Source organism: Hylobates moloch, unplaced genomic scaffold (assembly GCF_009828535.3).
Source record: "Hylobates moloch isolate HMO894 unplaced genomic scaffold, HMol_V3 SCAFFOLD_9, whole genome shotgun sequence".
Lineage (NCBI taxonomy): Eukaryota > Metazoa > Chordata > Mammalia > Primates > Hylobatidae > Hylobates > Hylobates moloch.
In genome coordinates this window covers 15,814,344-15,838,491 of record NW_026652284.1, presented here as the reverse complement: position 1 = coordinate 15,838,491, position 24,148 = coordinate 15,814,344, and the positions used below count along the sequence as shown (strand labels likewise).

General features: G+C 51.1%; 1 protein-coding gene across 1 annotated transcript in view; it reads right to left on the bottom strand.

Moving 5' to 3' along the window:
• Positions 1–24,148, bottom strand: part of PADI3 (peptidyl arginine deiminase 3) — a 38,054-nt gene that overhangs the window by 12,577 nt on the left and 1,329 nt on the right. Inside the window, exons 2-10 of the mRNA XM_032760981.2 lie at positions 14,598–14,778; positions 12,118–12,190; positions 8,333–8,394; positions 7,215–7,332; positions 6,091–6,216; positions 3,670–3,848; positions 3,096–3,199; positions 2,900–3,011; positions 591–698 (exon numbers count right to left, since the gene is read on the bottom strand). Of these exons, the coding sequence (XP_032616872.1) occupies positions 591–698; positions 2,900–3,011; positions 3,096–3,199; positions 3,670–3,848; positions 6,091–6,216; positions 7,215–7,332; positions 8,333–8,394; positions 12,118–12,190; positions 14,598–14,778 (1,063 nt within the window). The remainder of the gene's footprint in view (positions 1–590; positions 699–2,899; positions 3,012–3,095; positions 3,200–3,669; positions 3,849–6,090; positions 6,217–7,214; positions 7,333–8,332; positions 8,395–12,117; positions 12,191–14,597; positions 14,779–24,148) is intronic.

Below are 24,148 nucleotides of genomic sequence, written 5' to 3'. Positions count from 1 at the left end.
TGGTTAGCAACCATCACCTTCCCTGTTACCCTTTTTATTAAAATAATGATACCAGCTAACGGTGGTGCGCGCACACACGCTCCCTCCATGCAGGTACTGTGATGATGAGACACTTCACAAACACCTGTGAGGCCAGGGCCAAAATGTCATTTTTACTGATGAGGAAACTGAGGCTCAGAGAGCGGTAGTAACTCACGCAACATCACACAGCATGTAAGTAATGGAGCAGGGTTGTTCTGACTCTAAAGCTTGTGTTCTGAACAGGTGCACCATCTTGCCTCTCCTATTTAGGGCTGCCAGATTTAGTAAATAAAAATACAGGATGCCCAATTAACTTTGAATTTTAGATAAACAACATTTTTTAGTATAAGTATATCCCATGCAATATGTGGGACATACTTACACCAAAAAGTTTACCTGTTGCTTGTCTGAAATTCACATTTGACTGGGCATCTCCTGCATTTTATCTGGCAACCATACCTTCATCCCTAAACAGCATGGTTTGCACCGCTGCCCCACACCCCAGTGTGGCCCTTGGGGTAAGGCCTCTCAGCTCTCAGGGGTGGGGGCTGCGGCCGGGGACCACTCACCAGGATTCTTTTGTAAGGGAAATCCTGCAGTTCCCCATTCCTTGGGGAGTCAAAGACCACCGGGAGGGTCTTGTGTGGTGCCTGAATGTAGCCCAGCTCCATCTCATCCTGCAAGTGAGGAGAGGTGAGAGATGCACAGCTGTGACAGTCAGCAGCTGCCCCCGCTGGCTCAGCTCTGAGCCCTGTAGGGCAGACTGCTCACCAAGTTCCCCATTCCAAGCATGTTTTGTGCTTGGAGGTGGAGAGGACCGAGGTCAGGGTGCCTGCTGACTGGAGGAGGGGCTGGAGGCTCAAAGAGGGGGTGCACTTGTCTAAGGTCACACAGCAAGACAGAGGCCGGAGGTGAACGAGAACATGGACATGACCTTGGGGGTGTCCCCATGAGTACTGAGCCAGGGCAGGTGGACACAGAGAAGCCCTCACAGTGGCCTGAGTTGGACGGGGCTGAGGGGCCCTGTGGGGATACAAATATGTCTCCTCCTCAGATCCATAAATGTGCCCAGGTCAGTCCTGACTGGTTCTGGAGGAAAAGATGGCCCAGTGTGAATGAACTTCACATCCAGGTCCTGCCCTAAACTCTTTATAAACATTAACTCCATTCATCCTCATGACATGCCTAGGCGTGGGCACCATAATTACCCCACGTGACAGATGAGGAAAATGAGGAACTACAAGGTCTAATTATTTATCCAGTCCGGGCGTGGTAGCTCACACCTATAATCCCAGCACTTTGGGAGGGTGAGGCGGAGGATTGCTTGAGGCCAGGAGTTTGAGACAACCCTGGGCAACATGGCAAGACCCCATCTCTACAAAAAATTAGCTGAGCCTGGTGGCCGCACCGTGGTCTCAGCTACTCGGCAGACTGAGGCAGGAGGATCACTTGAACCCAGGAGTTTGAGGCTGCCAGTGAGCTGTGATCACGCCATGGCACTCCAGCCAGGGTGACAGAGAGACACTGTCTCCAAAAAGAAAAATAAATTCAAAATATATTAATTTAAAAAAAAACGAAATAAAAGTTAAAAAATATTTGTCCCAAAGCTCACAGCTAGTTAGGTGGTGGCACAGCGAGGCTCTAATCCCAGCCCATCTTGCCCCAGAGTCCTGCTCCAAACTCTCTCACTGGACTGACCTCCAGCCAAGAGGAAAGCTCCTTAACTTGGCATTCAAGGTCTCCCACCTCAACCCCTGCCTTTCTCAGAACCAGTGCCCTGACAGAGGAGAACACACAAGGTTCTGTCTCCTGCCTCCCAGCCCCGGGCCTTTGAGCATGCTCAGTCTCTGCCAGGACCACCACCCTGTACAGCCTGCTGCTTGGCAGCCTGAGTCCCAGCACTGCCTTTACCAGCTCTGTGACCCAGTCATGCTCCCCGAAGAGCTCCTGAATTAGGGGGGACTTACAGGGGGTTATCAAGAAGAAGAAATGATGCTATGCCTGGCCTGCAGAAAATGCCGCATAAATGGCAAGAAGTCATGTGCCCCCATCTGCCAAATCTGGTCCAGCTCAGATGCTCTCCCTCCTGGAGGTCTTCACTGATTCCCCGGGCAGAGGTGATGCTGCATCCCCCCAAACCATGCTGGTTATTTGCTGGTACAGCCTCTGCACCCTAGATATTTCTTTTTCTCTCTCTCTCTCTTTTTTGTTTTTTTTGTTGTTGCTGAGGCTGGAGTGCAGCGGCACAATCACAGCTCTCTGCAGCCTTGACCTTCCTAAACTCAGATGATCCTCTGACCTCAGCCTCCAGAGTAGCTGGGACTACAGACACACGTCACCATGCCCTGCTAATTTTTTAACTTTTTTGCAGAGACAGGGTTTCACCATGTTGCCCCAGCTACACCCTAGATGGTAGGAGTAGGTATTTTTGTAGCAATCATTCTGCACATCAAGGTTTCTCAGCCTCGACACTACCGAGGCATGGGACTGGATGATGTGTTATTGTGGGGGCTTGTCCCGCGCACTGTCTGCAGATACTGCAAAATATCTCCTGGGGACAAATCACCTCTTGATGAGAACCACTGGTCTCAGCTGTTGAGGGCAGGGAGTGTGTGTCTCACACCTGTGCCACCCCTGTGGGCCTAGCCTAGTGCCTAGCCCAGATCCAGTGGGTGAATGGGTGTTGAATCCAGGATCAGCGTGTGTCTGGGTCTCCAGAAAGTTCTGGAGAAAGGCCTCTAGGTCTCACATTAGAAAGGGCAGCAAGTTCCCTGGGGAGCACCCAGGGCCTCCTGGATGTTCTCGGTGGCCCCCCAGATGAAGGCCTCTCCCTCCAGGATGGCGTCCTTGCGGGGCCCTGCCCAGCGGCCATGGTTACCTGGATCCAGCGGTCGTTGCGGTTCTCGGCCTGTGGGCAGATGGTCAGCTTGCAGCCAGCCTTCCTGGCCAGCTCTGCCACCGCATCCACAAAACACGTGTTGTTCCTCACACTACGGACAAGCCCAGGGAAGAGGGGCTCAGGATGGAGCCGGGGCCTGGGAGCCAGGGGGACCACCCACTGCCCCAAGACTCACCGGCATACATACACCTCTAGGGGCGGCAGGGTGCTGGGCGTCATGATCCAGGGTGCCACTCGGAACACCACAGTGTCAGTGAAGATAGGGGATGCCGAGAAATCCTGCAGGGGCAGACCAGGGGAGAAAGAGCACTGGACTTGGAGTCCAGAGGCCTGGGGGGACTCTGATTCCACCACTGTGGTCCATAAGAAAGCCCCTTGCTTCTCTGCAAGACGGAAATGAACCAGATGGGTGGTCAAGAAGTCTGGGGTCTTTCACACCAGTGGTGCCTGGTAGACTTACCAGGAATGGAGCCCTCCCCACCGCCCTTTATTATTATTATTTTTTGGAGACAGGGTCTTACTTTGTTGCCCAGACTGTGGAGTGCATTGGGATGATCACGGCTTACTGCAACCTCAACCTGCCTGGGGTTCAGGTGATCCTTCCACCTCAGCCTCTCAAGTAACTGGGACTATAGGTGTACACCACTATACCTCACTATTTTTTTTTTTTTTTTTGTACAGATGGGGTTTCGCCATGTTGCCCAGGCCTGTCCCGAGTGGAGCTCCTCTTGAACTCCCTCTGTCCCTACCTCATTGGAGTCATCCAGCAGAGTGACATGGAAGGAGATGAGTCCTGTGAAGCCGGCATCAGGGAAGGACAGGCCTTCCACGAAGAAGCGCTCCTCATCTCCATGGAAGCGGGGTACCTCGTAGGACACCTTATCTTGGCCCAGCACGTGCCTGTAGGCCTCACACACATCCTCAGGACCTGGAAGGGGAGGGAAGGGGTGGCTGTGACTCCCTGTGGGCCCAGGGAGCATGAGTATGAGGGACACAGGAAGAGGTCTGCAGCCTCGCCAAAAATTCCAAGTCCTCCAACAACTCCCTCCTTTCACCTCCACTGGCAAAGGAGAGGACTGGGGGAAAGCGTCTTCCTTTCTAAGACTGGCACTCATGTCTTTTTGGAGTGCAATTTGGCAGCATCCAACAAAGTAATGCTTACCCCTAGCCCAGCAATTCCACTACTAGGTATCTTTCCTACAAAAATACATCTACAGGCTGGGCATGGTGGCTCATGCCTGGAATCACAGCACTTTGGGAGGCCGAGGTGGTGAATCACCTGAAGTTAGGAGTTCAAGATCTGCCTGGCTAATGTGGTGAAACCCTGTCTCTACTAAAAATACAAAAATTAGCCGGGCAGTGGTGGTGCGCACCTGTAATCCCAGCTACTCAGGAGGCTTAGGCAGGAGGATCGCTTGAACCCGGGAGGCAGAGGTTGCAGTGAGCCAAGATCACACCACTGCACTCCAGCCTGGGCACAGAGCAAGACTCCGTCTCAAACAAAACAAAACAAAACAAAACAAAAACAACAAAAAACAAAACAACAACAAACAAACAATAAAAGGTACAAATTCACATAATATTTCTGTACAAGAGTGCTCGATATTCATTAATTCATCAAATATTTACTGTGCAACTACAGTGCACCCATGGGGCACGGTTCTGGACTTGAACAAAGCCCCTGACCTCAAGCAACCTGCATTGTTATAAAATCAAAACACTGCAAACCACTATGATGTTCAGAGAACTGTGTAAGTCACAGCACCTCTATGCTTAGGAATATTATACAGCAGTGGAAAAGAATGAAATACAGCTCAATAAATACCAGGAAAGATGTGTGGGATTATTACTTAATGAAAGAAGCCAGTTGGAAAGCAGCATATGGACACACGCTGGAGAACGTGTAGAATAAAGTTGGGAAGCGCACATCCCAACTCGTTAACAGTGACAATCAGATTCAGGCCAGGTGCGGCGTCTCACGCCTATAATCCTAGTAGTTTGAGAGGCCAAAGTGGGTGGATTGCTTGAGCCCAGGAGTTCATGACCAGCCTGGGCAGCATGGTGAAACCCTGTCTTTACAAAAAAAAAAAAAATTAGCAGGGTGTGATGGTACATGCCTGTAGTCCCAGCTACTCGTGAGGCTAAGGTGGAAGGATTGCTTGAGCCTGAAAGGTGGAGGCTGCAGTGAGCTGAGATCATGCCACTGCACTCCAGCCTGGGCAACAGAGCAAGACCTTGACTCAAAAAAAAAAAAAAGTCAGATTTAGAGACAGGGGTAGAGAATTCTCAGGTTTCATTTTCTATACTTCCATATTGTCTGATTATTTAAAAAATAAGCAGCCAGGCACAGTGGCTCACGCCTGTAATCCCAGCACTTTGTGAGGCCAAGGCGGGCAGATCAGGAGATTGAGACCATCCTGGCTAAGACAATGAAACCTTGTCTCTACTAAAAATACAAAAAATTAGCTGGGTGTGGTGGCATATGCCTGTAGTCACAGCTACTTGGGAGGTTGAGGCAGGAGAATCGCCAGAACCCAGGAGGTGGAGGTTGCAGTGAGCTGAGATCGCGCCACTGCACTCCAGCCTGAGCAACAGAGCGAGACTGTCTCAAAAAAAAAAAAAAAAAAAAAGCATCTTATTACTTGTATACATTTTTAGTTTCTCAAAGGCAATTAGATTTTTACTTGTATTTCTTGTGATTTTGGCACTGTGGCTATGTAAAACAACAGCCATGTGTATTTGGGGGGAATACAAACTGAATTAATTGGGTGAAATCTATGGTGTTTGGGGTTGGTTTTACGATACTTCAGCAAGACAGACAAAACAGTGATAATTGTTTAATCTGAGTGACAGGCACGTGGGGATTCATTGCACTGCTTTTTGTGTATGTTTGAAATTTTTGATAAGAATTTCTATACATGCTTAAAATGTATTTGAAAAGTTCACTCATCCAATAAAATGACCTCAGGCCAGGTGTTGTGCTGGGGGCACCAGTTCATCAGTTCCAAAGTCCCCACTTCTGACTGTTCTTACTGTGACCCGCCACCCACCAGGGCATCTCCCGGAGTGTGAGCAGGACCTGCCCATGGCCCAAGGCAGGAACAAGAGGTTCCCTGGCAGGCAACCTGGCAACAGGGCACAGATGGCAAGGGAGAGTGGCACAAACTCACCGCAGACGTGGAAGACCTGTGCCCGTTCGGCATCATAGCTGGAGGTGTGGAGGACAAGTCTGTGGTCATCAAAGAGGGCTGCAGGGCCCTGCGTCCGCAGGACCATGACAGACATGTCTTCCAGGTCTGTGAAGCCAGACAGAGTGGTAGTGACTCAAGGGAGTCCTGGCCCCTGGCCCCTTCCTCTGCTGCCCGGCTCCCTCCCCAGGTCAGTGGGTGTCAAGACCTGGGTCTCCCAGCCCTAGCTTTGTGAAAACCCTGGAAGCCATCAAGAACAAACCACAAAGACATTATGCTCTCCTGGACTCATGTTCCTCAACTGCCCAGAGAAACATGAAGTGTGGCATAACCACCTGGTGTCTGACACACAACAGGTGCTCCAGAGAAGCAAGGAGGGTAAGGCCATGTGGGCATCGCGCAGGTAAGGGTTCTGGTCTCCGTCCCAGCATCACTCCCTGTGACCCTGGACAAGCCCCTCCCTTCCGGAGCCCCAGCATCCCCATCTCCAATGGTGCCCACTTCAGAAGGCAGCCATGGGCATCTCCCGTGGACAGCACCTAGCACACCCCGGAATATTGCAGCTCCTTCTCCATGGGGCTGGAATTCAGGACAGATGGACTTAGCAAGAGGTGAGGGGGTCACAGAAATGCAGGCCAGAGGTGCTGAAGGAGGAGGCCCAGATTTGGGGTTGAGAGGGGAGGCCCTGGATCAGACACAATCTTCAGGGAGTCTCCTGGCTTCTGAGTCTCAGCATCCTCATCTCTAAATTGGGGTGATGATACTGTCCCATTTGGATGATTCAATGAGAATTTGGGGAAAAGGCCTGGCACACAGTAGGTGCTCCAATAATGCTAGCATCCTCTGCTCCCCTGGAGGAAGAGAATGGCGAGGTGGCTCATTTCCAGAGCTTCTCCCCTGGCATGTGAGTGCCCACTGGCACTAGAGACACTGGGGGGGGGCAGCTGCCAGCCTGAGATAGGTTTTGAGGAGCATCGAGCTGTGTCTGGAGGCTGGTGCGCTCCCCTGGACTCTGGCCTCAGAGTCCTGCCTGTGGGTTGGAACTCCCTTGGGGTAACTGAGCAGTGACCCTGGACACCCAGGGACTCAGGCTACCCCGGCCTCACCTTGCAGGCAGTGCACGTGCTGGTCACAGTTGTCCTGGACACCACGGCTCGGATCATCACGGTCACAGTTCACCAGCAAGATGCCGCCATACCCACTGGGCCCCCAGACCCACTGCCGCTGCAATGGCAAAACATAGCCAGTGATGGGAGCTCAGATGAGACCTGTGCCTCCCTGCCCGGGAATCCCAGCCTGGCCTGTAACCACCCCACCCTGTGAGGCTAGGTCCACGTTCTCGAAACACCTCCTTCTCAGGACATGGCAATGGCAATGGCTCTCTGTTGCCCACACCATCCAGTCCAAAGCGCAGAGCTGTCTTTCATAGCTGGCTGTGATGGGCCTTCAGCCAACATCCTCTTTCTCAATAGGCAACCGCCTGATTATAGGACCACACGCCTCACTCTGTGCTCATTCCTCCATTAAACCCTCCTTGGTTTTGCTCCTGCCATTCCCTGCACCCGGAATGCCCTCCTTCCTGCATCCCTTCAGAGCTCACCGCAAGGGTATGTCCCTCCAGGAAGCCTTCCTCGCCCACCCAGCCCATCTCGACCTTCTCCTCTTAACTCCCAGGGCACCAAGTTCCAACATAATTCAGTCCCAAGTTCTTCAACAGTTTCATATTTGGTTTCTCTTCTCGCCTAGGTCAGGATCAGCACATTATGAACTGTGGGTCAAATCTGGCCTACTGCCTGTTTGTATAAATAAAGTTTTATTAGCACACAGTCACATCCATCCATTTCTGTATTAACTGTGGCTGCTTTCGCACTATAATGGCAGAATTGAGACCGTATGTCCCACAAAGCCTAAAATACTTGCTATGTGACTTTTCACGGAAAAAGTTTGCCCACTCCTGACCTAGTTTATGAGTCCAGAAGGTCTTGATCCCACAAACCAAGGCCTAGCTCAGGGCTGGGTACCTCCATGCCTGATAATTCCTGGCGATGATTTTTCTCCTGGTGAAAGAAGATCCCCAGCCATGCCTGGTTTCTGTTTTTGGCCCTTGGTCTCGGCATCAGCTGGGAGGCAGGGGGATACCTGTAATGGCCTCATCCTTCTTAACCCAACCTAGAGCAAGCCTCAACTGCACTCCTGCTTCCTGGGCCCAGGCAGAGATGCTTACCTTGTCTACAAAGTTCCTGTCCTGCCTTCCCTCACAGTTCAAGTGGCAATCCAGAGAGATGTCTGTAAGAGGAAGCAGAGGTACGGTAAGTCACTACAAGGTTCCCAGGAGCCCAGGGCAGGCCTTGATCTCAGGGCTTGTCTGGGGCTGGGCAAAGGCAAGTCATTTCCAAGGAGACACCATCCAAGAGGTGAGGGCATCTGCACCCTCTGGGCTGGGGAAAGAGGCCTGAGGCAAGAAGCAGGGTCACAGTAAAGGCGCAGGACAAATGCTGCCCCTTCTAGGACGCCTTCCCTGACCACTTCCTATCTGTATCCCTGCAGCCCTTGCAGTCCCAGGCATGCCCTGAACTGAGCCCAGGTCTCCAGGAACATTCTTGTCTATATAAAGCCGCCTCACCTCCTTGGAATGGAGTAGCAAGCATGGACTTTGGTGTCAAACAGATGTGAACACGAACCCAGGTTCTGTCACCTCCTGGCTGTGTGTCCTCTCTGAGCTACTCACAGTCCCCAAATCCCACCTCCATCCCACCATCTTAACATTTATCTCTAGACACTGGGTGAGATTTCATAATGCAAATGGAGCATTCAAGAGGTCAGGATCAATCTTCCTACTCTGAAAAAAAAGTAGTCTTCTTAGTTCTTAAAGAAGAAGCAATGAGGAGCAGGGAGGGAGAGAAGAAAGAATAAATTTGATAGGATTTTTTTTTTTTTTTTTTTTTTTTTTTTTGAGACAAGACAGGGTCTCTATTGCCCAGGCTAGAGTGCAGTGGCATCTGCCTCCTGGGCTCAAGTAATCCTCCCACTTCAGCCTCCTGAGGCTGGGACTACTGGTGCATGCCACCATGCCCAACTAATTTTTGTATCTTTCATAGAGGCAGGATTTCACCATGTTGCCTAGGCTGATCTTAAACTACTGTGCTCAAGAGATCCACCCACCCCAGCCTCCCAAAGTGCTGGGATTACAAGCATGAGCCACCACGCATGGCCTGAAATGATTTTTAAACATGTGAAAAGATACTCAACCACCATGCAACAAGTGGATAAATCTCACAAATATAGCATGGGGCAAAAGATGCCCGACGCAAAAGAATATACATGATATGACTGCATCCACAGAAAATCAGACGGTAAAACGAGACCATGTTATTTGGGTATGCATTCAGGAGATAAAACCATAAGGAGAAGCAAGAAAATACTTAACACGAGATAGTGGTTACCTGTAGGAGAAGGAGGGAGTTACGATCAGAGAAGGACACTGAGGGGGACTTTGGGGTGCTGGTAGTGTTTTATTTCTTGGGCTACTCTTGGGTTTATTTCCTGAGCTATTCTTTGATTTGCTTTGTAATTATTTGTGTGTGTGTGTGTGTGTGTGTGTGTACATATGCTTTATACACATATGTATGTAAAATAAAGCTCTATGTACTTTTCTGTCTATGTTATTTTCCAATGATCATGTGTGTTTGTATTTGGGCTGCAGATGGGGAATGCCCGACCTCACTCCTAACTGAAGAAAGGCAAAGTAAAATAACAGTGAGATGCCAACTGATTGGCAAAAAGGGAAAAAGTTGATAATGCAGTGTTGGCAAAGCATATATGCAGTTGGCAGACTTGTATGCTGATACAGTGTTTTTGGAGAGCAGTTTGGCAATATCTATCAAGTTAAAAAATATAGATTCTCTATAACCTAGAAGTTCTGCTTCTAAAAAATGCCTCCTACAGATAAAGCATTTTCAACTTCTTTGCTAATTGCTTCTCAAGTGTGTCAGCCAAAGCAAACTCCCACCCACTCCTTTGTAAGGAGTTTCCCAGCTCCACAACCTTGGCAATGCTCAGTTAGGCATCTTTTAATTTGGGTTTTGATCACTGGGGCTTTCTCTTCTGTGAACTGCTTATTCATGTTTTTGCCCATTTCTATTATTTTTGTCCTTTTCTTACTGATTGGAGTTCTTCATATTCTATACGCACCAAGTCAGCCATATGCATTGCAGATTTCTTCTCCTAGTTCATAGTTTGACTTTTTACTTGTTGTCTGTTGCATATAAATTTTTAATTTTAATACAGTCTAATTTAGCAATCTTTCCCCTTACGGTCTTTGCACTTTTGTTTTGCCTTGTTAAAGAAAATCTTTACTATCTTGAGGGTACAAAGATATTCTTTTCTAAAAGCTTTACAATTTTGATTTTCACCTTAAGATTTTTAACTGACTTGAAGTTTATTTTTGAGTATCGTGTGAGGTAGGGCTCCAAGTTCATTTATTGTCACATGATAACCACACAAGCATGGGTCTGTCTCTGGGTTCTCTATTTGCTCTATTGCTGTATACCAATTTCACAATGCCTCAAGTGCTATAGCTTGAAACAAAAGTCTTGATATTTGGAGTTGTGAATCCCTCAACCTTATTCTTCATCAAAATTGTCTTAGCTATTCTTGACCTTTGCTTTTCCATACAAATTTTAGGATCAGCTCTGTAAAGTTATATTAAAAAGCCATGTTGGGGCTGGGCATAGTGGCTCATGCCTGTAATCCCAGCACTTGGGGAGGCCGAGGCAGGCAGATCACCTGAGGTCAGGAGTTCAAGACCAGCCTGGCCAACATGGAGAAACCCTGTCTCTACTAAAAATACAAAAGTAGCTGGGTGTGGAGGCATGCGCCTGTAATTGCAGCTACTCAGGAGGCTGAGGTAGGAGAATTGTTTGAACCCAGGAGGCGGAGGTTGCGGTGAGCTGAGATTGTGCCATTGCACTCCAGCCTGGGCAACAAGAGCGAAACTCCTTACAAAAAAAAAAAAAGCCATGTTGGAATTTCTATAGGAATTTCATTGAATTTAGACTGTTTGATACTGTCACAGAGCTCTTAGATCTGTTATGTTTTTTCACTTGTTTGTTTAATTCTTTTTTCTCTTTGGGTTTCAGTTTGGGTAACTTTTTTTTTTTTTGAGATGGAGTCTCGCTCTGTCACCCAGGCTGGAGTGCAGTGGCGCGATCTCGGCTCACTGCAAGCTCTGCCTCCCGGGTTCACGCCATTCTCCTGCCTCAGCCTCTCTGACTAGCTGGGACTAGAGGTGCCCGCCACCACGCCCAGCTAATTTTTTGTATTTTTAGTAGAGACGGGGTTTCACCGTGGTCTTGATCTGACCTCGTGATCCACCCACCTCAGCCTCCCAAAGTGCTGGGATTACAAGCGTGAGCCACCACGCCCGGCCCAGTTTGGGTAACTTTTATTCACTTATCTTCAAGTTCACTGATTCTTTCCTCAGCTGTGTCAAGTCTACTGGCGAAACCTTCAAAAGCATTTTTAAAATCTCTATTACTATGGTTTTTATGTCTAGCATTTCCATTTGACTCTTTCTTATCGATTTTCTTCTCTGTTGAAATGCCCCACCTGTTCATGCATATTGTCTACCTTTTCTACTAGAACCCTTAACATATTAATCACAATTACTTTGCATGCCCTGTCTGATAGCTCCAACATCTGAGTCATCTTGCATGGAGTTTATGTATCCATTTGTGGAGGCTTAGTAGAAAAACTTTAAGCTGGCAAAAGCAAGGTCCAGTTCCATGTCTATAGTATGCTTCAATTTGCTTACAAAAGAGGGGGGATATATAGGTATGTATGTGCTTTCATATATAAGCACAGCGTATCTCTAGAAAAATGCTGGGTTTGGGGAACTAGAAGTCTTGAGTTGGAGGGAAGGAGGTTTAATTTTCAACGTATACTCTTTTGTACTGCTTGAATTTTTTAAATGTGCCCTTGGCCACACCATCAACATGGCCCCCAACTTACCAACACAGGTGAGGTAGAGCACCGCGTAGGCCAGGGGCAGAGGCTCATGGCTGGAGTGGTAGGAAATCTGAACCTGTGGAGAGTTGGGCGCACAGTAATACCAGCAGAAGCCAAGAGCTCCCACCCCAAAAGATAGCTCTCGGGGATCGGGTAAGGAGGGGAGGGGGCCCCAGGAACCTTGCTCTTTCTTTAACCTGCTCTGTGCCATGTATTTTTCTGTGTCTTGGTTGGTATATCTGTAAAATGGGAGCTATTTGTGAGAGCTTCTCTAGAGACTTGGGTCCCAGTCCCTCCAACAACCTACTCTGTGATTTTTGACAAGCTCTTGCTCCCCTTTGGGTCTCAGTTTTGCCATTTGTAAAATAAAGGATTTGGGCTGGGCAGGGTTTAGGGACACTCTCCAAGCCAACATTCTTGTCTGTGGGACTCAGACAGGCCTGGGCTTGAGCCCAGCACCTCTGGGCACTCTATGACCTTGGCCAAGGCCTCTCACCTACCTGAGCCACCTCAGTTTTCTCATCTGCAAAATGGGAAAAGGTCTCTACCTCTATAGGTCTCTACCTCAGAGGCTTGTAGTGCAGCTTGGAAACAATACATGTAGAAGACTGAGCCCATAGGAAGTGCCCAAGAAACACTAGCTACTGTTACCAGTGGGCAGGTGGCATCTTGTGGGGTGGGGGGTGGTTAAATGCAGGGCTCTGGGGTCAGATGGCCTGGGCCCAGATTCTGGATCCCCCACATTTGAATATCCCAGGAAAAGTTACTGATCTTCTCTGGGCCTCAATTTCCTCAACTGTAAAGTGGGGATAATAATAGTTCCTACCCCTTAAGACTAATTAGAGGCTGTGGAGAGGAAAGGAGTCATGGATGGGGCATGTGCAGCTTGGTGCCTGGCCCACAGCGAGCACTCAAGAACTGTTACAGGGTGAGGATGAAGACGGCGAGGATGATATTTAGTTGGAGGCCGATGAATCCAAGGCATCCAAGTTCCCTTTAAAGCATGACCCTCCCCTTGGGGTATTCCCTCCTGACATGGGTGTCTCAACTCTCTGCTTCTGATGTCTGAATCTCAGCCAGAGGGGAGGATCTTGCAGGGGCCACTCACCTCCTTAGTCCTGGGAGCCCCTAAATCCTGCAATTACTGACCCCCGTGTGTTAATCACCAGCAGTGATGCTTGCCTCAAACATACAATTACTGGGATCCTGGCCAAAGGCAGGATAGGGAGCAGGGGTATATGGCGGGCGAGGGAAAGAGTGGGAGAGACTCTGAACTTCCTCCATCCCACCAGCCATCATGTCAAGGAATTCAAGGCGGGGGGTACCCACACTGTCCCCAGTTCAACCGGCACCAAGGTGGGGCCCCTCACAGGCTGGCCGGTCCTCTTGCACTACCCCTGGGACTCTGTCCTGACTCTCACCAACTCTGCCACTAGCTAGATCATGTGACTTCAGGAAAGCCACACCCTTTCTCCTTCTTAGTTTTCTTGCCTGTTAAATAGGTTCACTGGGTCCTGCGCCAAGTGCCTCATGGAACTCAGTGGAGAGGCTCAATTCAGATGCATGGCTGGGAACAGAGGTGGGGGTGATGGAGGGAGACTGCCCCCAGGGGTCAGGTAGGTCTGCACTGAATTCTAGCTCTCCGATCATTAGTGTGCGGTCCCAGGACAGTTACTCTGAACCTCAGTTGTCCCATCTGCGAAATGGGCATCAGTCCCCTGCCTCTCTGAGCTGCTGTGAGGGCTGGATGAGGTCATGGCTTCCCAGTGCCTGGCACGTGGTCAGTGGTCCTTAAAGGGCCAGCCTCTGAAACATCCCTCCTGGCATGGAGTGGATCCCACTACTCCCACCCTCCAAGTCCTGGTCCCCATCAGCCCTCGAAGCGAACATCACCTGTGCCAAGCTTAAAGGCCACCCATTTCTCCCATGTGTTAAATGTCCCCTACCCTGCAAATAGGGTCAGGAAGACAGTGGATTAGGGACAGCAAAGCACCTTGGGGAAATGTTGTCACCTAGGACGGGGGTCTCCCCAGGCGCCTGTGTCCCTCCCATGTCCCTGCTTTCTCTCTTTCATTCAAAGTGGCAGAGATCCCCTAGTCAACCCTCAGCCTACATATGGGGAAACTGAGACCCAATTCAGCAGAACTGGGACAACTCCTTCTCCAGGGGGTCTTGGGAAGCAAGAGAAGGAGCAACACTGGTCCTGTGGCCCTCCACAGCAATGATAGGAGGCGGGGGTTATGATTATCCCATTTTACAAATGGCAGACAGAGGCCCCAAGGGGTGATAAGGCTTTCCAAGGACACATGGTATGTGTCTGTAACTTGCAGAGCTGGGATTCAAAACCAGCAGTATGGCTCCAAGGCCAGGCAGTTACCCACTGTGCTGCCCTGCGCTCTGGAGAAAGAGAATGTTGGGCCCTCTTAGAGCTAGACAGCTGCCTCCCTCACAACCTCTCCCCACCCCACCAGGGACCAACTCACATGGCTGTCGTTGAGGTCATTGCTGGGGGAGTTCATGACCACGATGATCTCCAAAGTCGCGTCAAAGCGCCACCGCCTGGTGTCTGCACGCTCCCGGCCCCTCTCCATGTTGGGAGAGACGTAAATGTCCACGCCAGGCGTCCCATAGACCTCAAACATTTCTGTGCCCTCAGGCACTGACCTGGGCAGGGCAGAGAGCCATGGTTGGTGCTGAAGGAGGTATATTTTGCTCAGATGTTTGAGCTTTGGCTCAAGCCCTGCTTCCTCCAGTAAGCCTTCCTTGGCCACCCAGTCCCCTCAGATCCTCACAGTAAGCTCCTGGGAGTCAAGCCTGGACCCCACACAAACACATACACAGTTGGCCGGGCATGGTGACTCACTCCTTTAATCCCAGCACTTTCGGAAGCCGAGGCGGACGGATCACTTGAGGTCAGGCACTTTGGGAAGCCGAGGGGGGCGGATCACTTGAGGTCAAGCCTGGCCAACATGGTGAAACCCTGTCTCTACTAAAAATACAAAAAAATAGCCGGGCGTGGTGGCATGTGCCTGTAATCCCAGCTACTGGGGAGGCTGAGGCAGGAGAATCGCTTGAACCCAGGAGGCAGAGGTTGCAGTGAGCCAAGATTGCACCACTGCACTCCAGCCTGGGCGACAGAGCAAGACCCTGTTTCAAAGCAAAACAAAAAAACATACACACAGTCCAATGTTCTAAGCCCCCGTGTTCATTAACATTTCCCTTGTGAGTTTCTTTACCACCCATCAGAATGGCGAACTCTTCAGAAGTCAGAACCCAGCCATGTGCTTGATAAAGCCCCAGTGCAGGTCTGGGCACGAAGAGCTCAGTGAACACCAGCCAGTGGTGGGTGGAGCCCCTTACAGTTCTGAGAGCTTTAAAAAGAGCAATTCTCACCCCAGATCCCATCACATGTCTCCTTACTGGGTAGGAAGATAGCCTTGGATTCTTCCCTGGGAAGGGAATTCAATCTGGTTGAGTGCCCCCTGCATGCCAGGCACCTGGCACATGCAGCTCCCTCCATTCTTACAAGCTGTAAGGTGAGCAATATCATCCCCATTTGACATATTAACAACTGAGGCTCAAGCAGGCCTCGTGACAAGCCTGAGGTTGCATCACATGGCAGAGCCAGATGTGCACCAGAGGTCTGACTCCAAGCCATGCTTTTCCACAGCTCTGCAGTGTCACCCAGGAAACTTGGCCGGATTTGGCCAACCAGGCATTAATTGCAGGTTTAAAGTATCTGTGATGTTATCTGGCCCTGAGATTGCATTTCCTTCATTCCACCTAGTCTGGGGTTCCTCCTTGGAAACCAGACTATGCATCCTTTGACTGTAGGGTGCCCACTGTGCCCTCAGGTACTGCCTGGCTGGGCAGATCCACCCACTGCTCTCCCCACTGTTGATCCCTCTGGGGAGCTGAGGACCAACATTGTCCAGGGCAGCAGATGGGGCTCAGGGCCACAGGATCACAGTTCAGTGGGAACCCACATAGGGAGAGGCCACTGCGAGTTGGAGGGCTTCCTGGAGGAAGCGGCACACACGCCCCTGGGGGATAACAGTGACTGACACTTATTGAGCTCACGTTGTGTGCCAGCCCATCATGCAATCCTCTCAATAACCCTAGAAGGGAGGCACTATCTATTATTGTCTCCCCTTATACAGATGGGAAAGCTGAGGTTAACTAACTTGCCCCAGGTGGCTGGGCTGGGATCCAAACCCAGCCATGTGGCTCCTCAGTCCACATTCTTGCCCACCACCTCCTCAGGAGTAATAATAACAGCAGTACCATAACACAAAAAGCCCCCAGCCTCTGCACTCTCATCACAGCAGGCCTGCCTAAGCCTTTTTGTACGTTAGCTCATCTGATCCTCACTGCAGCCCCAGGATGAGATAATTACTCCTGTTTACACGTGGGGAAACTGATGCACAGGATACGTAGGGGACTCCCCCAAATTTCCACAGCTGGCCACTCCCCCCACTTCCCATCTTCCCTCGGAGTAAGGCAGACCTCCCCCAAAACAACCTTTTCGCTCTTCCACCAACGTGATTCTCTTACATCTCAAAGCAGCTTTTTTATGAAAAGGGAAATAAACCAAGCCCAAGCTTCTCCCCATCAGGCAGGTCCCACTCTGGTGTCTGGGCCCCTGTCAGGTGTCCTCACCCGGTGGGAGGGACAGACACACCTGTTTCTCCTCCTAAGCAGGGCTGCCAGACTTAGCAAATAAAAATATAGAACGCTCAGTTGGACTTGAATTTCAAGTGAACAGTCAATCATTGTTTGGTACTCCCGTGAAGTATTTGGGATATACTTATACCAAAAAAAATTATTAATTATTTACCTGAAATTCAATTTTAACTAGGCACCTTTTATTTTATCTGGCAACCCTACTCCCAAAACCCGTAATTTCCAGGGCTGGCGGAGCCCTCTGGCCTGTTCGGCCCTGGGCAGCCCCCCACAGGGGAAATGGCAGAACCAGGTAGAGAAGCATGAAGACACAGAGACAGAGAGATAGGGACAGACAGACTTGGAGAGATCCAGCGAGATGGAGAGTCAGAGACAGGGAGTCAGAAAGAGACACAGGAAGACAAACCCAGGTAGGAAGAGTAGCCTCTCATACCCTTGGGAACACCCTCAGCCCCACTCCTGAGGCACCTGACTTCCATCTCCCAAGGAAGCCTTTTTTTTTTTTTTTTTTTTTTTTTTTTTTTTCTGAGACAGTCTTGCTCTGTCGCCCAGGCTGGAGTCCAGTGGTGCAATCTTGGCTCACTGCAACCTCCACCTCCCAGGTTCAAGCAATTCTCATGCCTCAGCCTCCCAAGCAGCTGGGACAACACAGCCCACCACCGTGTCCGGCTAATTTTTGTATTTTCAGTAGAGACAGGGTTTCACCATATTGGCCAGACTGGTCTTGAACTCCTGACCTCAAGTGATCCACCTGCTTCAGCCTCCCAGCTGGGATTACAGGCGTTAGCCACCACGCCTGGCTGAAGCCTGTAAACTTTTTATGGAACTCCCTCAACCCCAAAGCTGTTCCTTGGGCCTCAAGTGTCCACGGGCGAGGGCTGAGCGCCCTTTATGGTCCTTCTGGTAATGAAAACCCCACTCAGTTCCCAGGCTCCAGCCCCTGGGTGTAGGGTATTTCAGCCCAGCGCCCCTGCCCCTCCATGTGCCAGGCTCTGTGTGAGATGCTGGGGGATTCCCAATGAAGACTGAAGCACCCCCGCCCAGGAGGGTCCCCAGGGCCACGGTCTGCACAAGGGCTTCGCACCGGTGAGCGAGCTACATCTGAGGTTGGGGAAGAGAGGGGCCACAGAAGCCAAGGGCTTGGGTGGTGCTGGGACCAGAGTCAAGAATTAGGTTCTAGACCAGGCTGGGTCACACATCAGCCAGCTGAGCTTGACTAAATCACTTAGTCTCTCTGGGCCCATTAACCTCACCTATAAAGTGGGATAATGACACCTACTTGGCCAACCTCATGGGCAGTCGTGAAACTCAAGTGTGATAATAGATAGGAAAGGCTTGGAACACCATTGGCCCAGGACAGGGAAGGGGTTATTAAAGCAAATGAGGGTGCAGGAAATGGGTCTGGAGGCAGGATGAGACAGTGGGCTGGGCAGCTGGGGCAGGTTCCCCAGGGAAGGCACCAAGAGGAGACACAAGTGAGGGGAAGGTGTTTTCACCAAGGAGCCTTAAGAGGTCTAATTTAGACTCAGGCTATTATGAGCTTGTTTTCATTTCATCCCTATGTAATGGGGAGCCAGCGATGGTTCTTGATCAGGAGGGGCAACATGATGGAGCCGTGGCAAGGTACTTGAGCCTGTGGTCCCTGGGGCCAGGCAAATGCGTTCAGATCCCAGTCCCACCACTCATTAGGTGTGTGACTTTGAGCGAGTGACTGCCTCCCTCAGCCGCAGCGTCGACATTTATCTGGTGGGGATGAGGACAAGATGAGAGGAACCAGTGTGGGTAAAGCACTCAGGATGAGCAAAAGTCATGCTCTCATTTCACTGATGGGGAAACTGAGGCCCAGAAGAGAAGTGGCTAGAAGGTGGGGCTGCTGACTCCCAGTCCAGTGCTCATGCCTGTCATGAAAGCTGTGTGTTAGGAAAATGAGAGGGGCAGCTGCTGGGAGGAGATCCTGCATCAGGTACGGGAGGATCTAGCTTCCCATTTCCTAGAAAACAGGGGAAGTACCTGGACAAAGTCACCTTCCTCTCCAGGCCACCTTGAGCTGCCAGCATGGCTGAGCTGTCACATGCTGCCTTCTGGGGTTTCTAGGCAGTACTTCTGGTCCAGCCCTGGGCTCAGGGCCTTGGACCCTCACCTGCTGAGGCTTCCATGCACAGGCCTGTCCAGGGCTCTCCCAGCCCCACACCCCCCAAGCCAGCCTGAGAACTCAACTGCTCCCATGGCACAGCCAGCCTAAGATGGTGGGGGGGAGTAAAACGTGGTAGGGTGGCCAACAGCATTGGTTTGTTGGGACTAAGCCTGTTCCTGGATACAGAATTTGCTGTGCTAAAACCTGCAAAGTCCCAGACAAACAGGAACAGTTGGCCTCCCTAAAAGTAGCCAACCTCAGACCCACCTTATTGAAAATGCAGATTCTTAGAAGTGCTCCAGGTGGGGCCTTGGAACTGCATTTTAAGCCATTCTGATGTTCGCTGACATCTGAGAATCACCGCTTAGAGTAAGTTGTCTTAGAAATGCTGGATCCTGGTGGGCCGGGCACGGTGGTTCACGCCTATAATCCCAGCACTTTGGGAGGCCAAGGAGGGTGGATCACCTGAGGTCAGGAGTTCGAGACCAGCCTGACCAACGTGGAGAAACCCCGTCTCTACTAAAAATACAAAATTAGCCGGGCGTGGTGGCACATGCCTGTAATCCTGGCTACTAGGGAGGCTGAGGCAGGGAATCGCGTGACCTGGGAGGCGGAGGTTGCAGTGAGCCGAGATAGCCCCATTGCACTCCAGCCTGGGCAACAAGAGCAAAACTCCATCTCAAAAAAAAAAAAAAAAAAAAAAAATGCTGGATCCTGGTCCCTCCAGCGCATGTAGAGTTGACTCAGTGTGAGCCCATCCCCCTCATTTATCACCCCCTTCAATGGTGAGGAGGAGGACGGGGCATTGGTGGGGAAGGTATCCCCCACAGCCACATAACATGTGTGCTGTTATCCCCATCTTACAGATGAGAATACTGAGCCTTGGAGACGGCAGGTGATTTGCCCAAAGTCACACAGCTAGTAAGTGACAGAGCCAGGACTCATGGCCAGCTCTGTCCCCACTCCCTGCAAACCCAAACCTATCCTCTCCCTTCATGGACTCAGGGCCTGGACTTCTGGGAGAACAAAACCAGATATTTTAGGAGCTGAGAAACTGATGGGAAAGGTGTCCGTGGCTAAACACAGAAAGGTTGACAAGATGACCAACGAGGTCTCCACCGAGCTGGGCTATGGGGGCAGAGGAGACCAAGACCCAGGCAGCTGGGTTTCTGGGTGACAGTTCCAGCCACCCCTCCCCAGGCAACGAGGATCCCAGATCCGCCGACCCTGCCAGCCTCATCAATAGAATCAAGTTCAAGAAATCACAGTCCCACCGTAATCCTGGGTGGCCCTGCCCCACCCCACCGCTGGAAAGTGGCAGCCCTGTACACCCTTTTCCCAAATCCCCCGTATTTAAAAGAGTAGAAATGCACCAACCCCCCCAGGGGCCCAGCTCTCTGCACAGGCAGGTCAGAGCTCTCGCATCAAACAAAATCCGATGTTGACAGAATGGAAGCTGCTTTGTCAAATCAGGGAGGGGACTCAGAGGCCTCCATGAGTGGAACTTGAAACCCACTGTTCTATGCCAACCCCTTCAGGGTCCATATGGGGAAACTGAGGCCCAGGGTTGAGTAGAAAGTTGCTCAAGATGACATAGTGAGTGGCAACAGAACTAGGACCAAAACTCAGGGTCTTGGCTCCATTAGGCAGCATCTGTAGAGAAAGGGGTGACATGAGTTGTTTTTCCTCCCAATGAGGGCAGCGGTTCTCAGCACCAGCTGCACATTTATCCCAAGCGGATCCTGAAAAACCTAGGGTGCTGGGGCCCTTCACAGATGAATTGAATCAGGTTTCCCAAGGTGGGGCCTGGGCATCAATTTTTTTATGGGTCCCCAGGTGATTGAAACACGCTGCCAGGGTTGAGAACCTCTGAGCTGGAGAAAAGAGGAGCTTGATGGCTCATCGCCAGGTGTGGTCCCTTAGGAGACACCTGCCCGGGGTACCTTAGTGATGGGCTCCCTGCCTTCTGTCTTTTCCATGTGCTGTTACTTGAGGTCATTCTGAGGTGCGGGAGCCGTGCACCCGCTCAGGTCAAGGTTGCGCCCTCTTCGAGGTGTCTTAGAGAACAGACTCAGCTGCCCTCCAGGCTGCTATGTGCCCTGGGCCCCTCTGCAGCCGTGCAGATGGGACCTGACCCTTCCGGGACCTTCTGACTGCAGGGCCTACACAGCTGTGCATCTGAGAATACCTGGAGCTCTGGGGCCCTTAGAGCCAAGTCTACCAGCACAGAGGTGCCACAGACACCACCAGGACCTCCAATCTAGGCGAGTCTCAGCACCTCTGTGACTCAGTTTCTTCTTCACCAATAGTCAGAGATCCTGCATTTGAATTGGAAGACCTGGTTTCTAGTTTTAGCTCTGTCCTTAACTCACTATGTAACCCTGAGCAAGTCATTTCACACTCTGGGCCTCAGTTTCCCCAACTAAAAAATGAAGTGGTGGGTAAGACCCCAGAGATGTCTCACTGAACCAGCCTGCGGACTGCTCGCCAAGCCCATCTGTGATGAATCACAAAGGTGAGCAGCTTCGCGGGCCCCTCAGCCACATGAGCAGCCACAACCCAACAGACTCCAGGAAGCATCTCCAAGTTACGGGAAAGCCCAGTGGGAATGGGTCCAGTCTGTTCTTACCACTGGGCCAATGACAGAGGTCCTGAGGATGGCCCTCCCCACCACAGGTCATCCTGGGATTTTGATTTTGCCCATTAAGAATGAAACCGGGCCAGACACAGTGGCTCTCACCTGTAATCCCAACACTTTGGGAGGCTCAGGCAGGCGGATCACTTGAGCCCAGGAGTTCAAGACCAGCCTGGGCAACATGGCAAAACCCCATCTCTACAAAACATGCAAAAATTAGTCGGGGATGGTGGTGCACGCCTGTAGTCCCAGCTACTTGGGAGGCTGAGGTGGGAGGATTGCTTGAGCCTAGGGAGGTCCAGGCTGCAGTGAGCCAAGATTGCACCACTGTGTTCCAGCCTGGGCAACAGAGTGAGACCCTGTCTCCAACAAAAAAAAAAAAAAGAAAAAAAGAAAGGAGCTTTCTTCCTGCACCAAGACTTTGTGCTAAAGTTTGCGCTGATGCCTGAGCCTTGAGAAAGAGCTGTGTGGAACCAAGCAAACCACCTGGGCTGTGGAACTTGATAGGATCTGGGTTCAAGCCCTACAGCCCTGTGGGATAGCACTTGTCAGACCACCATCCCACTGAGCCTGCCTCCAGTTGCAGGGAGGAGTTAATCAGCCACCAGACTCCCAGTGCATGGCTCAGTGCACGAGGGTACCCTTCCTTCCCTTTCCCCATCCTAAGACTCACTGCTCAAGAAAGAAAAGCCCCCATACCATGCCTGGGTCATCTCCAATTCATGGAAAGGCAAGAAGATAAAGTTGAATCCACTGCCACAGATAGAGAGGCCCAACAGACTTGCTTGTCCTTATCCTTCAAGGGTCTGATTGGTGCCCCTCCTCCAGGGAGCCTGCCCTGACTCAGCCATGCTAATTTCTCTTTGCTCAACTCCTTCTCCCAATACGGTCCAGAGACTGTTCCCCAGACATCCTGCATATGGCAGGTTTGGGGATGCTTGAGGCTGTCCACAGGCCCAGGACAAAGCCTTAAACTGATGATGATGATGATAATGGTGACAGTTAACATAACTGAATGTTCACCACAAATCAGTATTAGTTACACGCTTTGCACACACAATCTCATTCAATGCCCCCAACTGCCCTTTGAAGTAAGGCCAAACTGGGTTACATCCTGGCTCTGCCACTCACTGGCCATGTGACCTTGGAGAAGTTGTTTAACCTCTCTGTGCCTTTGTTTTCTCATCTATAAAATGACAATGATGACAGTGCCCCACTTGAGAATTTTGTGAGAATTGGTTAACATATGGAAAGCGCTTACAGGCACTGCTGGGGAGTGGCATTAAGTGTCATTGCTGATATTATTATCATCCCCAGGCAACAGGTGAGGAAACAGAGACTCAGAGAAGTTAAAGGAGTTTCCCACTGTCAGAGAAGTTGCAGAGCCAGGACTGAGCCACAACACCTACTGCCCTTTCTCTTGTTGGCCCGCAGGCTGAGCACCCAGGATTGTAACATCACGGCACCTCCAAGCCAGGAGAGACCTCAGAACTAACTCAGTCCTGCTCCCCTTCCCAGAAAGGAGTCCTTTCTGTGGCACACTTGTAAGAAGGTTGCTCGGCCTCTGCTGGCTTCGTAGAGGGGAGGGGCTGCTTGTACTCCCCTGTATGTGTCCCCAGAGCCTGTGCTCATCCTTCAAGGCTCTGACTGGTACACACACTAGACCCAAAAGAAATACTTGAAGAACGTGTGAATGAACAAACTAGGAGCTCTCCACTCCCACCCCTGGGGTGTTTGGCCACCAGGACCCAAGAATCCCTCATTTGAAGGTATCAGAGCTTCCATCCCCCACCCTGTGGCTGTCCCACCCATGGCGTTCTCTGCAAACCTCCAGCGTGGCTCAGGTGACTCCAGGAAGCTATGGCCTTTATCTCTTATTGCCCCAATCCATCCTCTATCCTCTAAGGAAGCTCTGCGGGGGAGGAGCCAGGCCCAGGCTTCCTGAGGCAGGTCAAACCGGAGACACATCTGCCCAACGGGCACGAGGTAGCAGGGGCAGGTGAGTCACCCCATGGCACGCAGCCCAGTCACCCCATGGCAGGCAGGCAGTGGTGCCAAGTGGCAGATACCCCTCTTTCCTCATTACCTCCGTGGCACAGCCTCCGTGGCTGCTCCTTCCTTCAAGAACCACCGAATCCCCTTCCTCCTCCTCACTGCCCACCCACCAATACCAGGATTTATTTCCTGGGCTGGCTCTGCTCTGGACTTGGTTCCCTCCCATGACCAGCTCCTCACCCCCTCTCATCCAATGCCCTGGATCAACCCCATCGCTGCTCCCGATTAAGTTCGCCCTGATTTTTCGGGCCCTAGTCTCAGAGACTCGTTCTCAGTGGGTGGGCTATTTTGCTCCCCACCCCAGGGCACATTTGGCAATGTCTGGGGACATTTTTGGTTGTCACAACTTGGGAGTGTGCTGCTGGTATCTAGCAAAGAGGGGCCCGGAATGCTGCTCTCCATCCTACAGTGCACAGGGTGGCCCCCATGACAAAGAGGTACTGTGACAGTAGTGCTGAGGTTGAGAAACCTGGCCTGAGGAGAGGGCTGTCCCACAGTTCTGCACCCTCCCCTCCCAGTATCCTGAT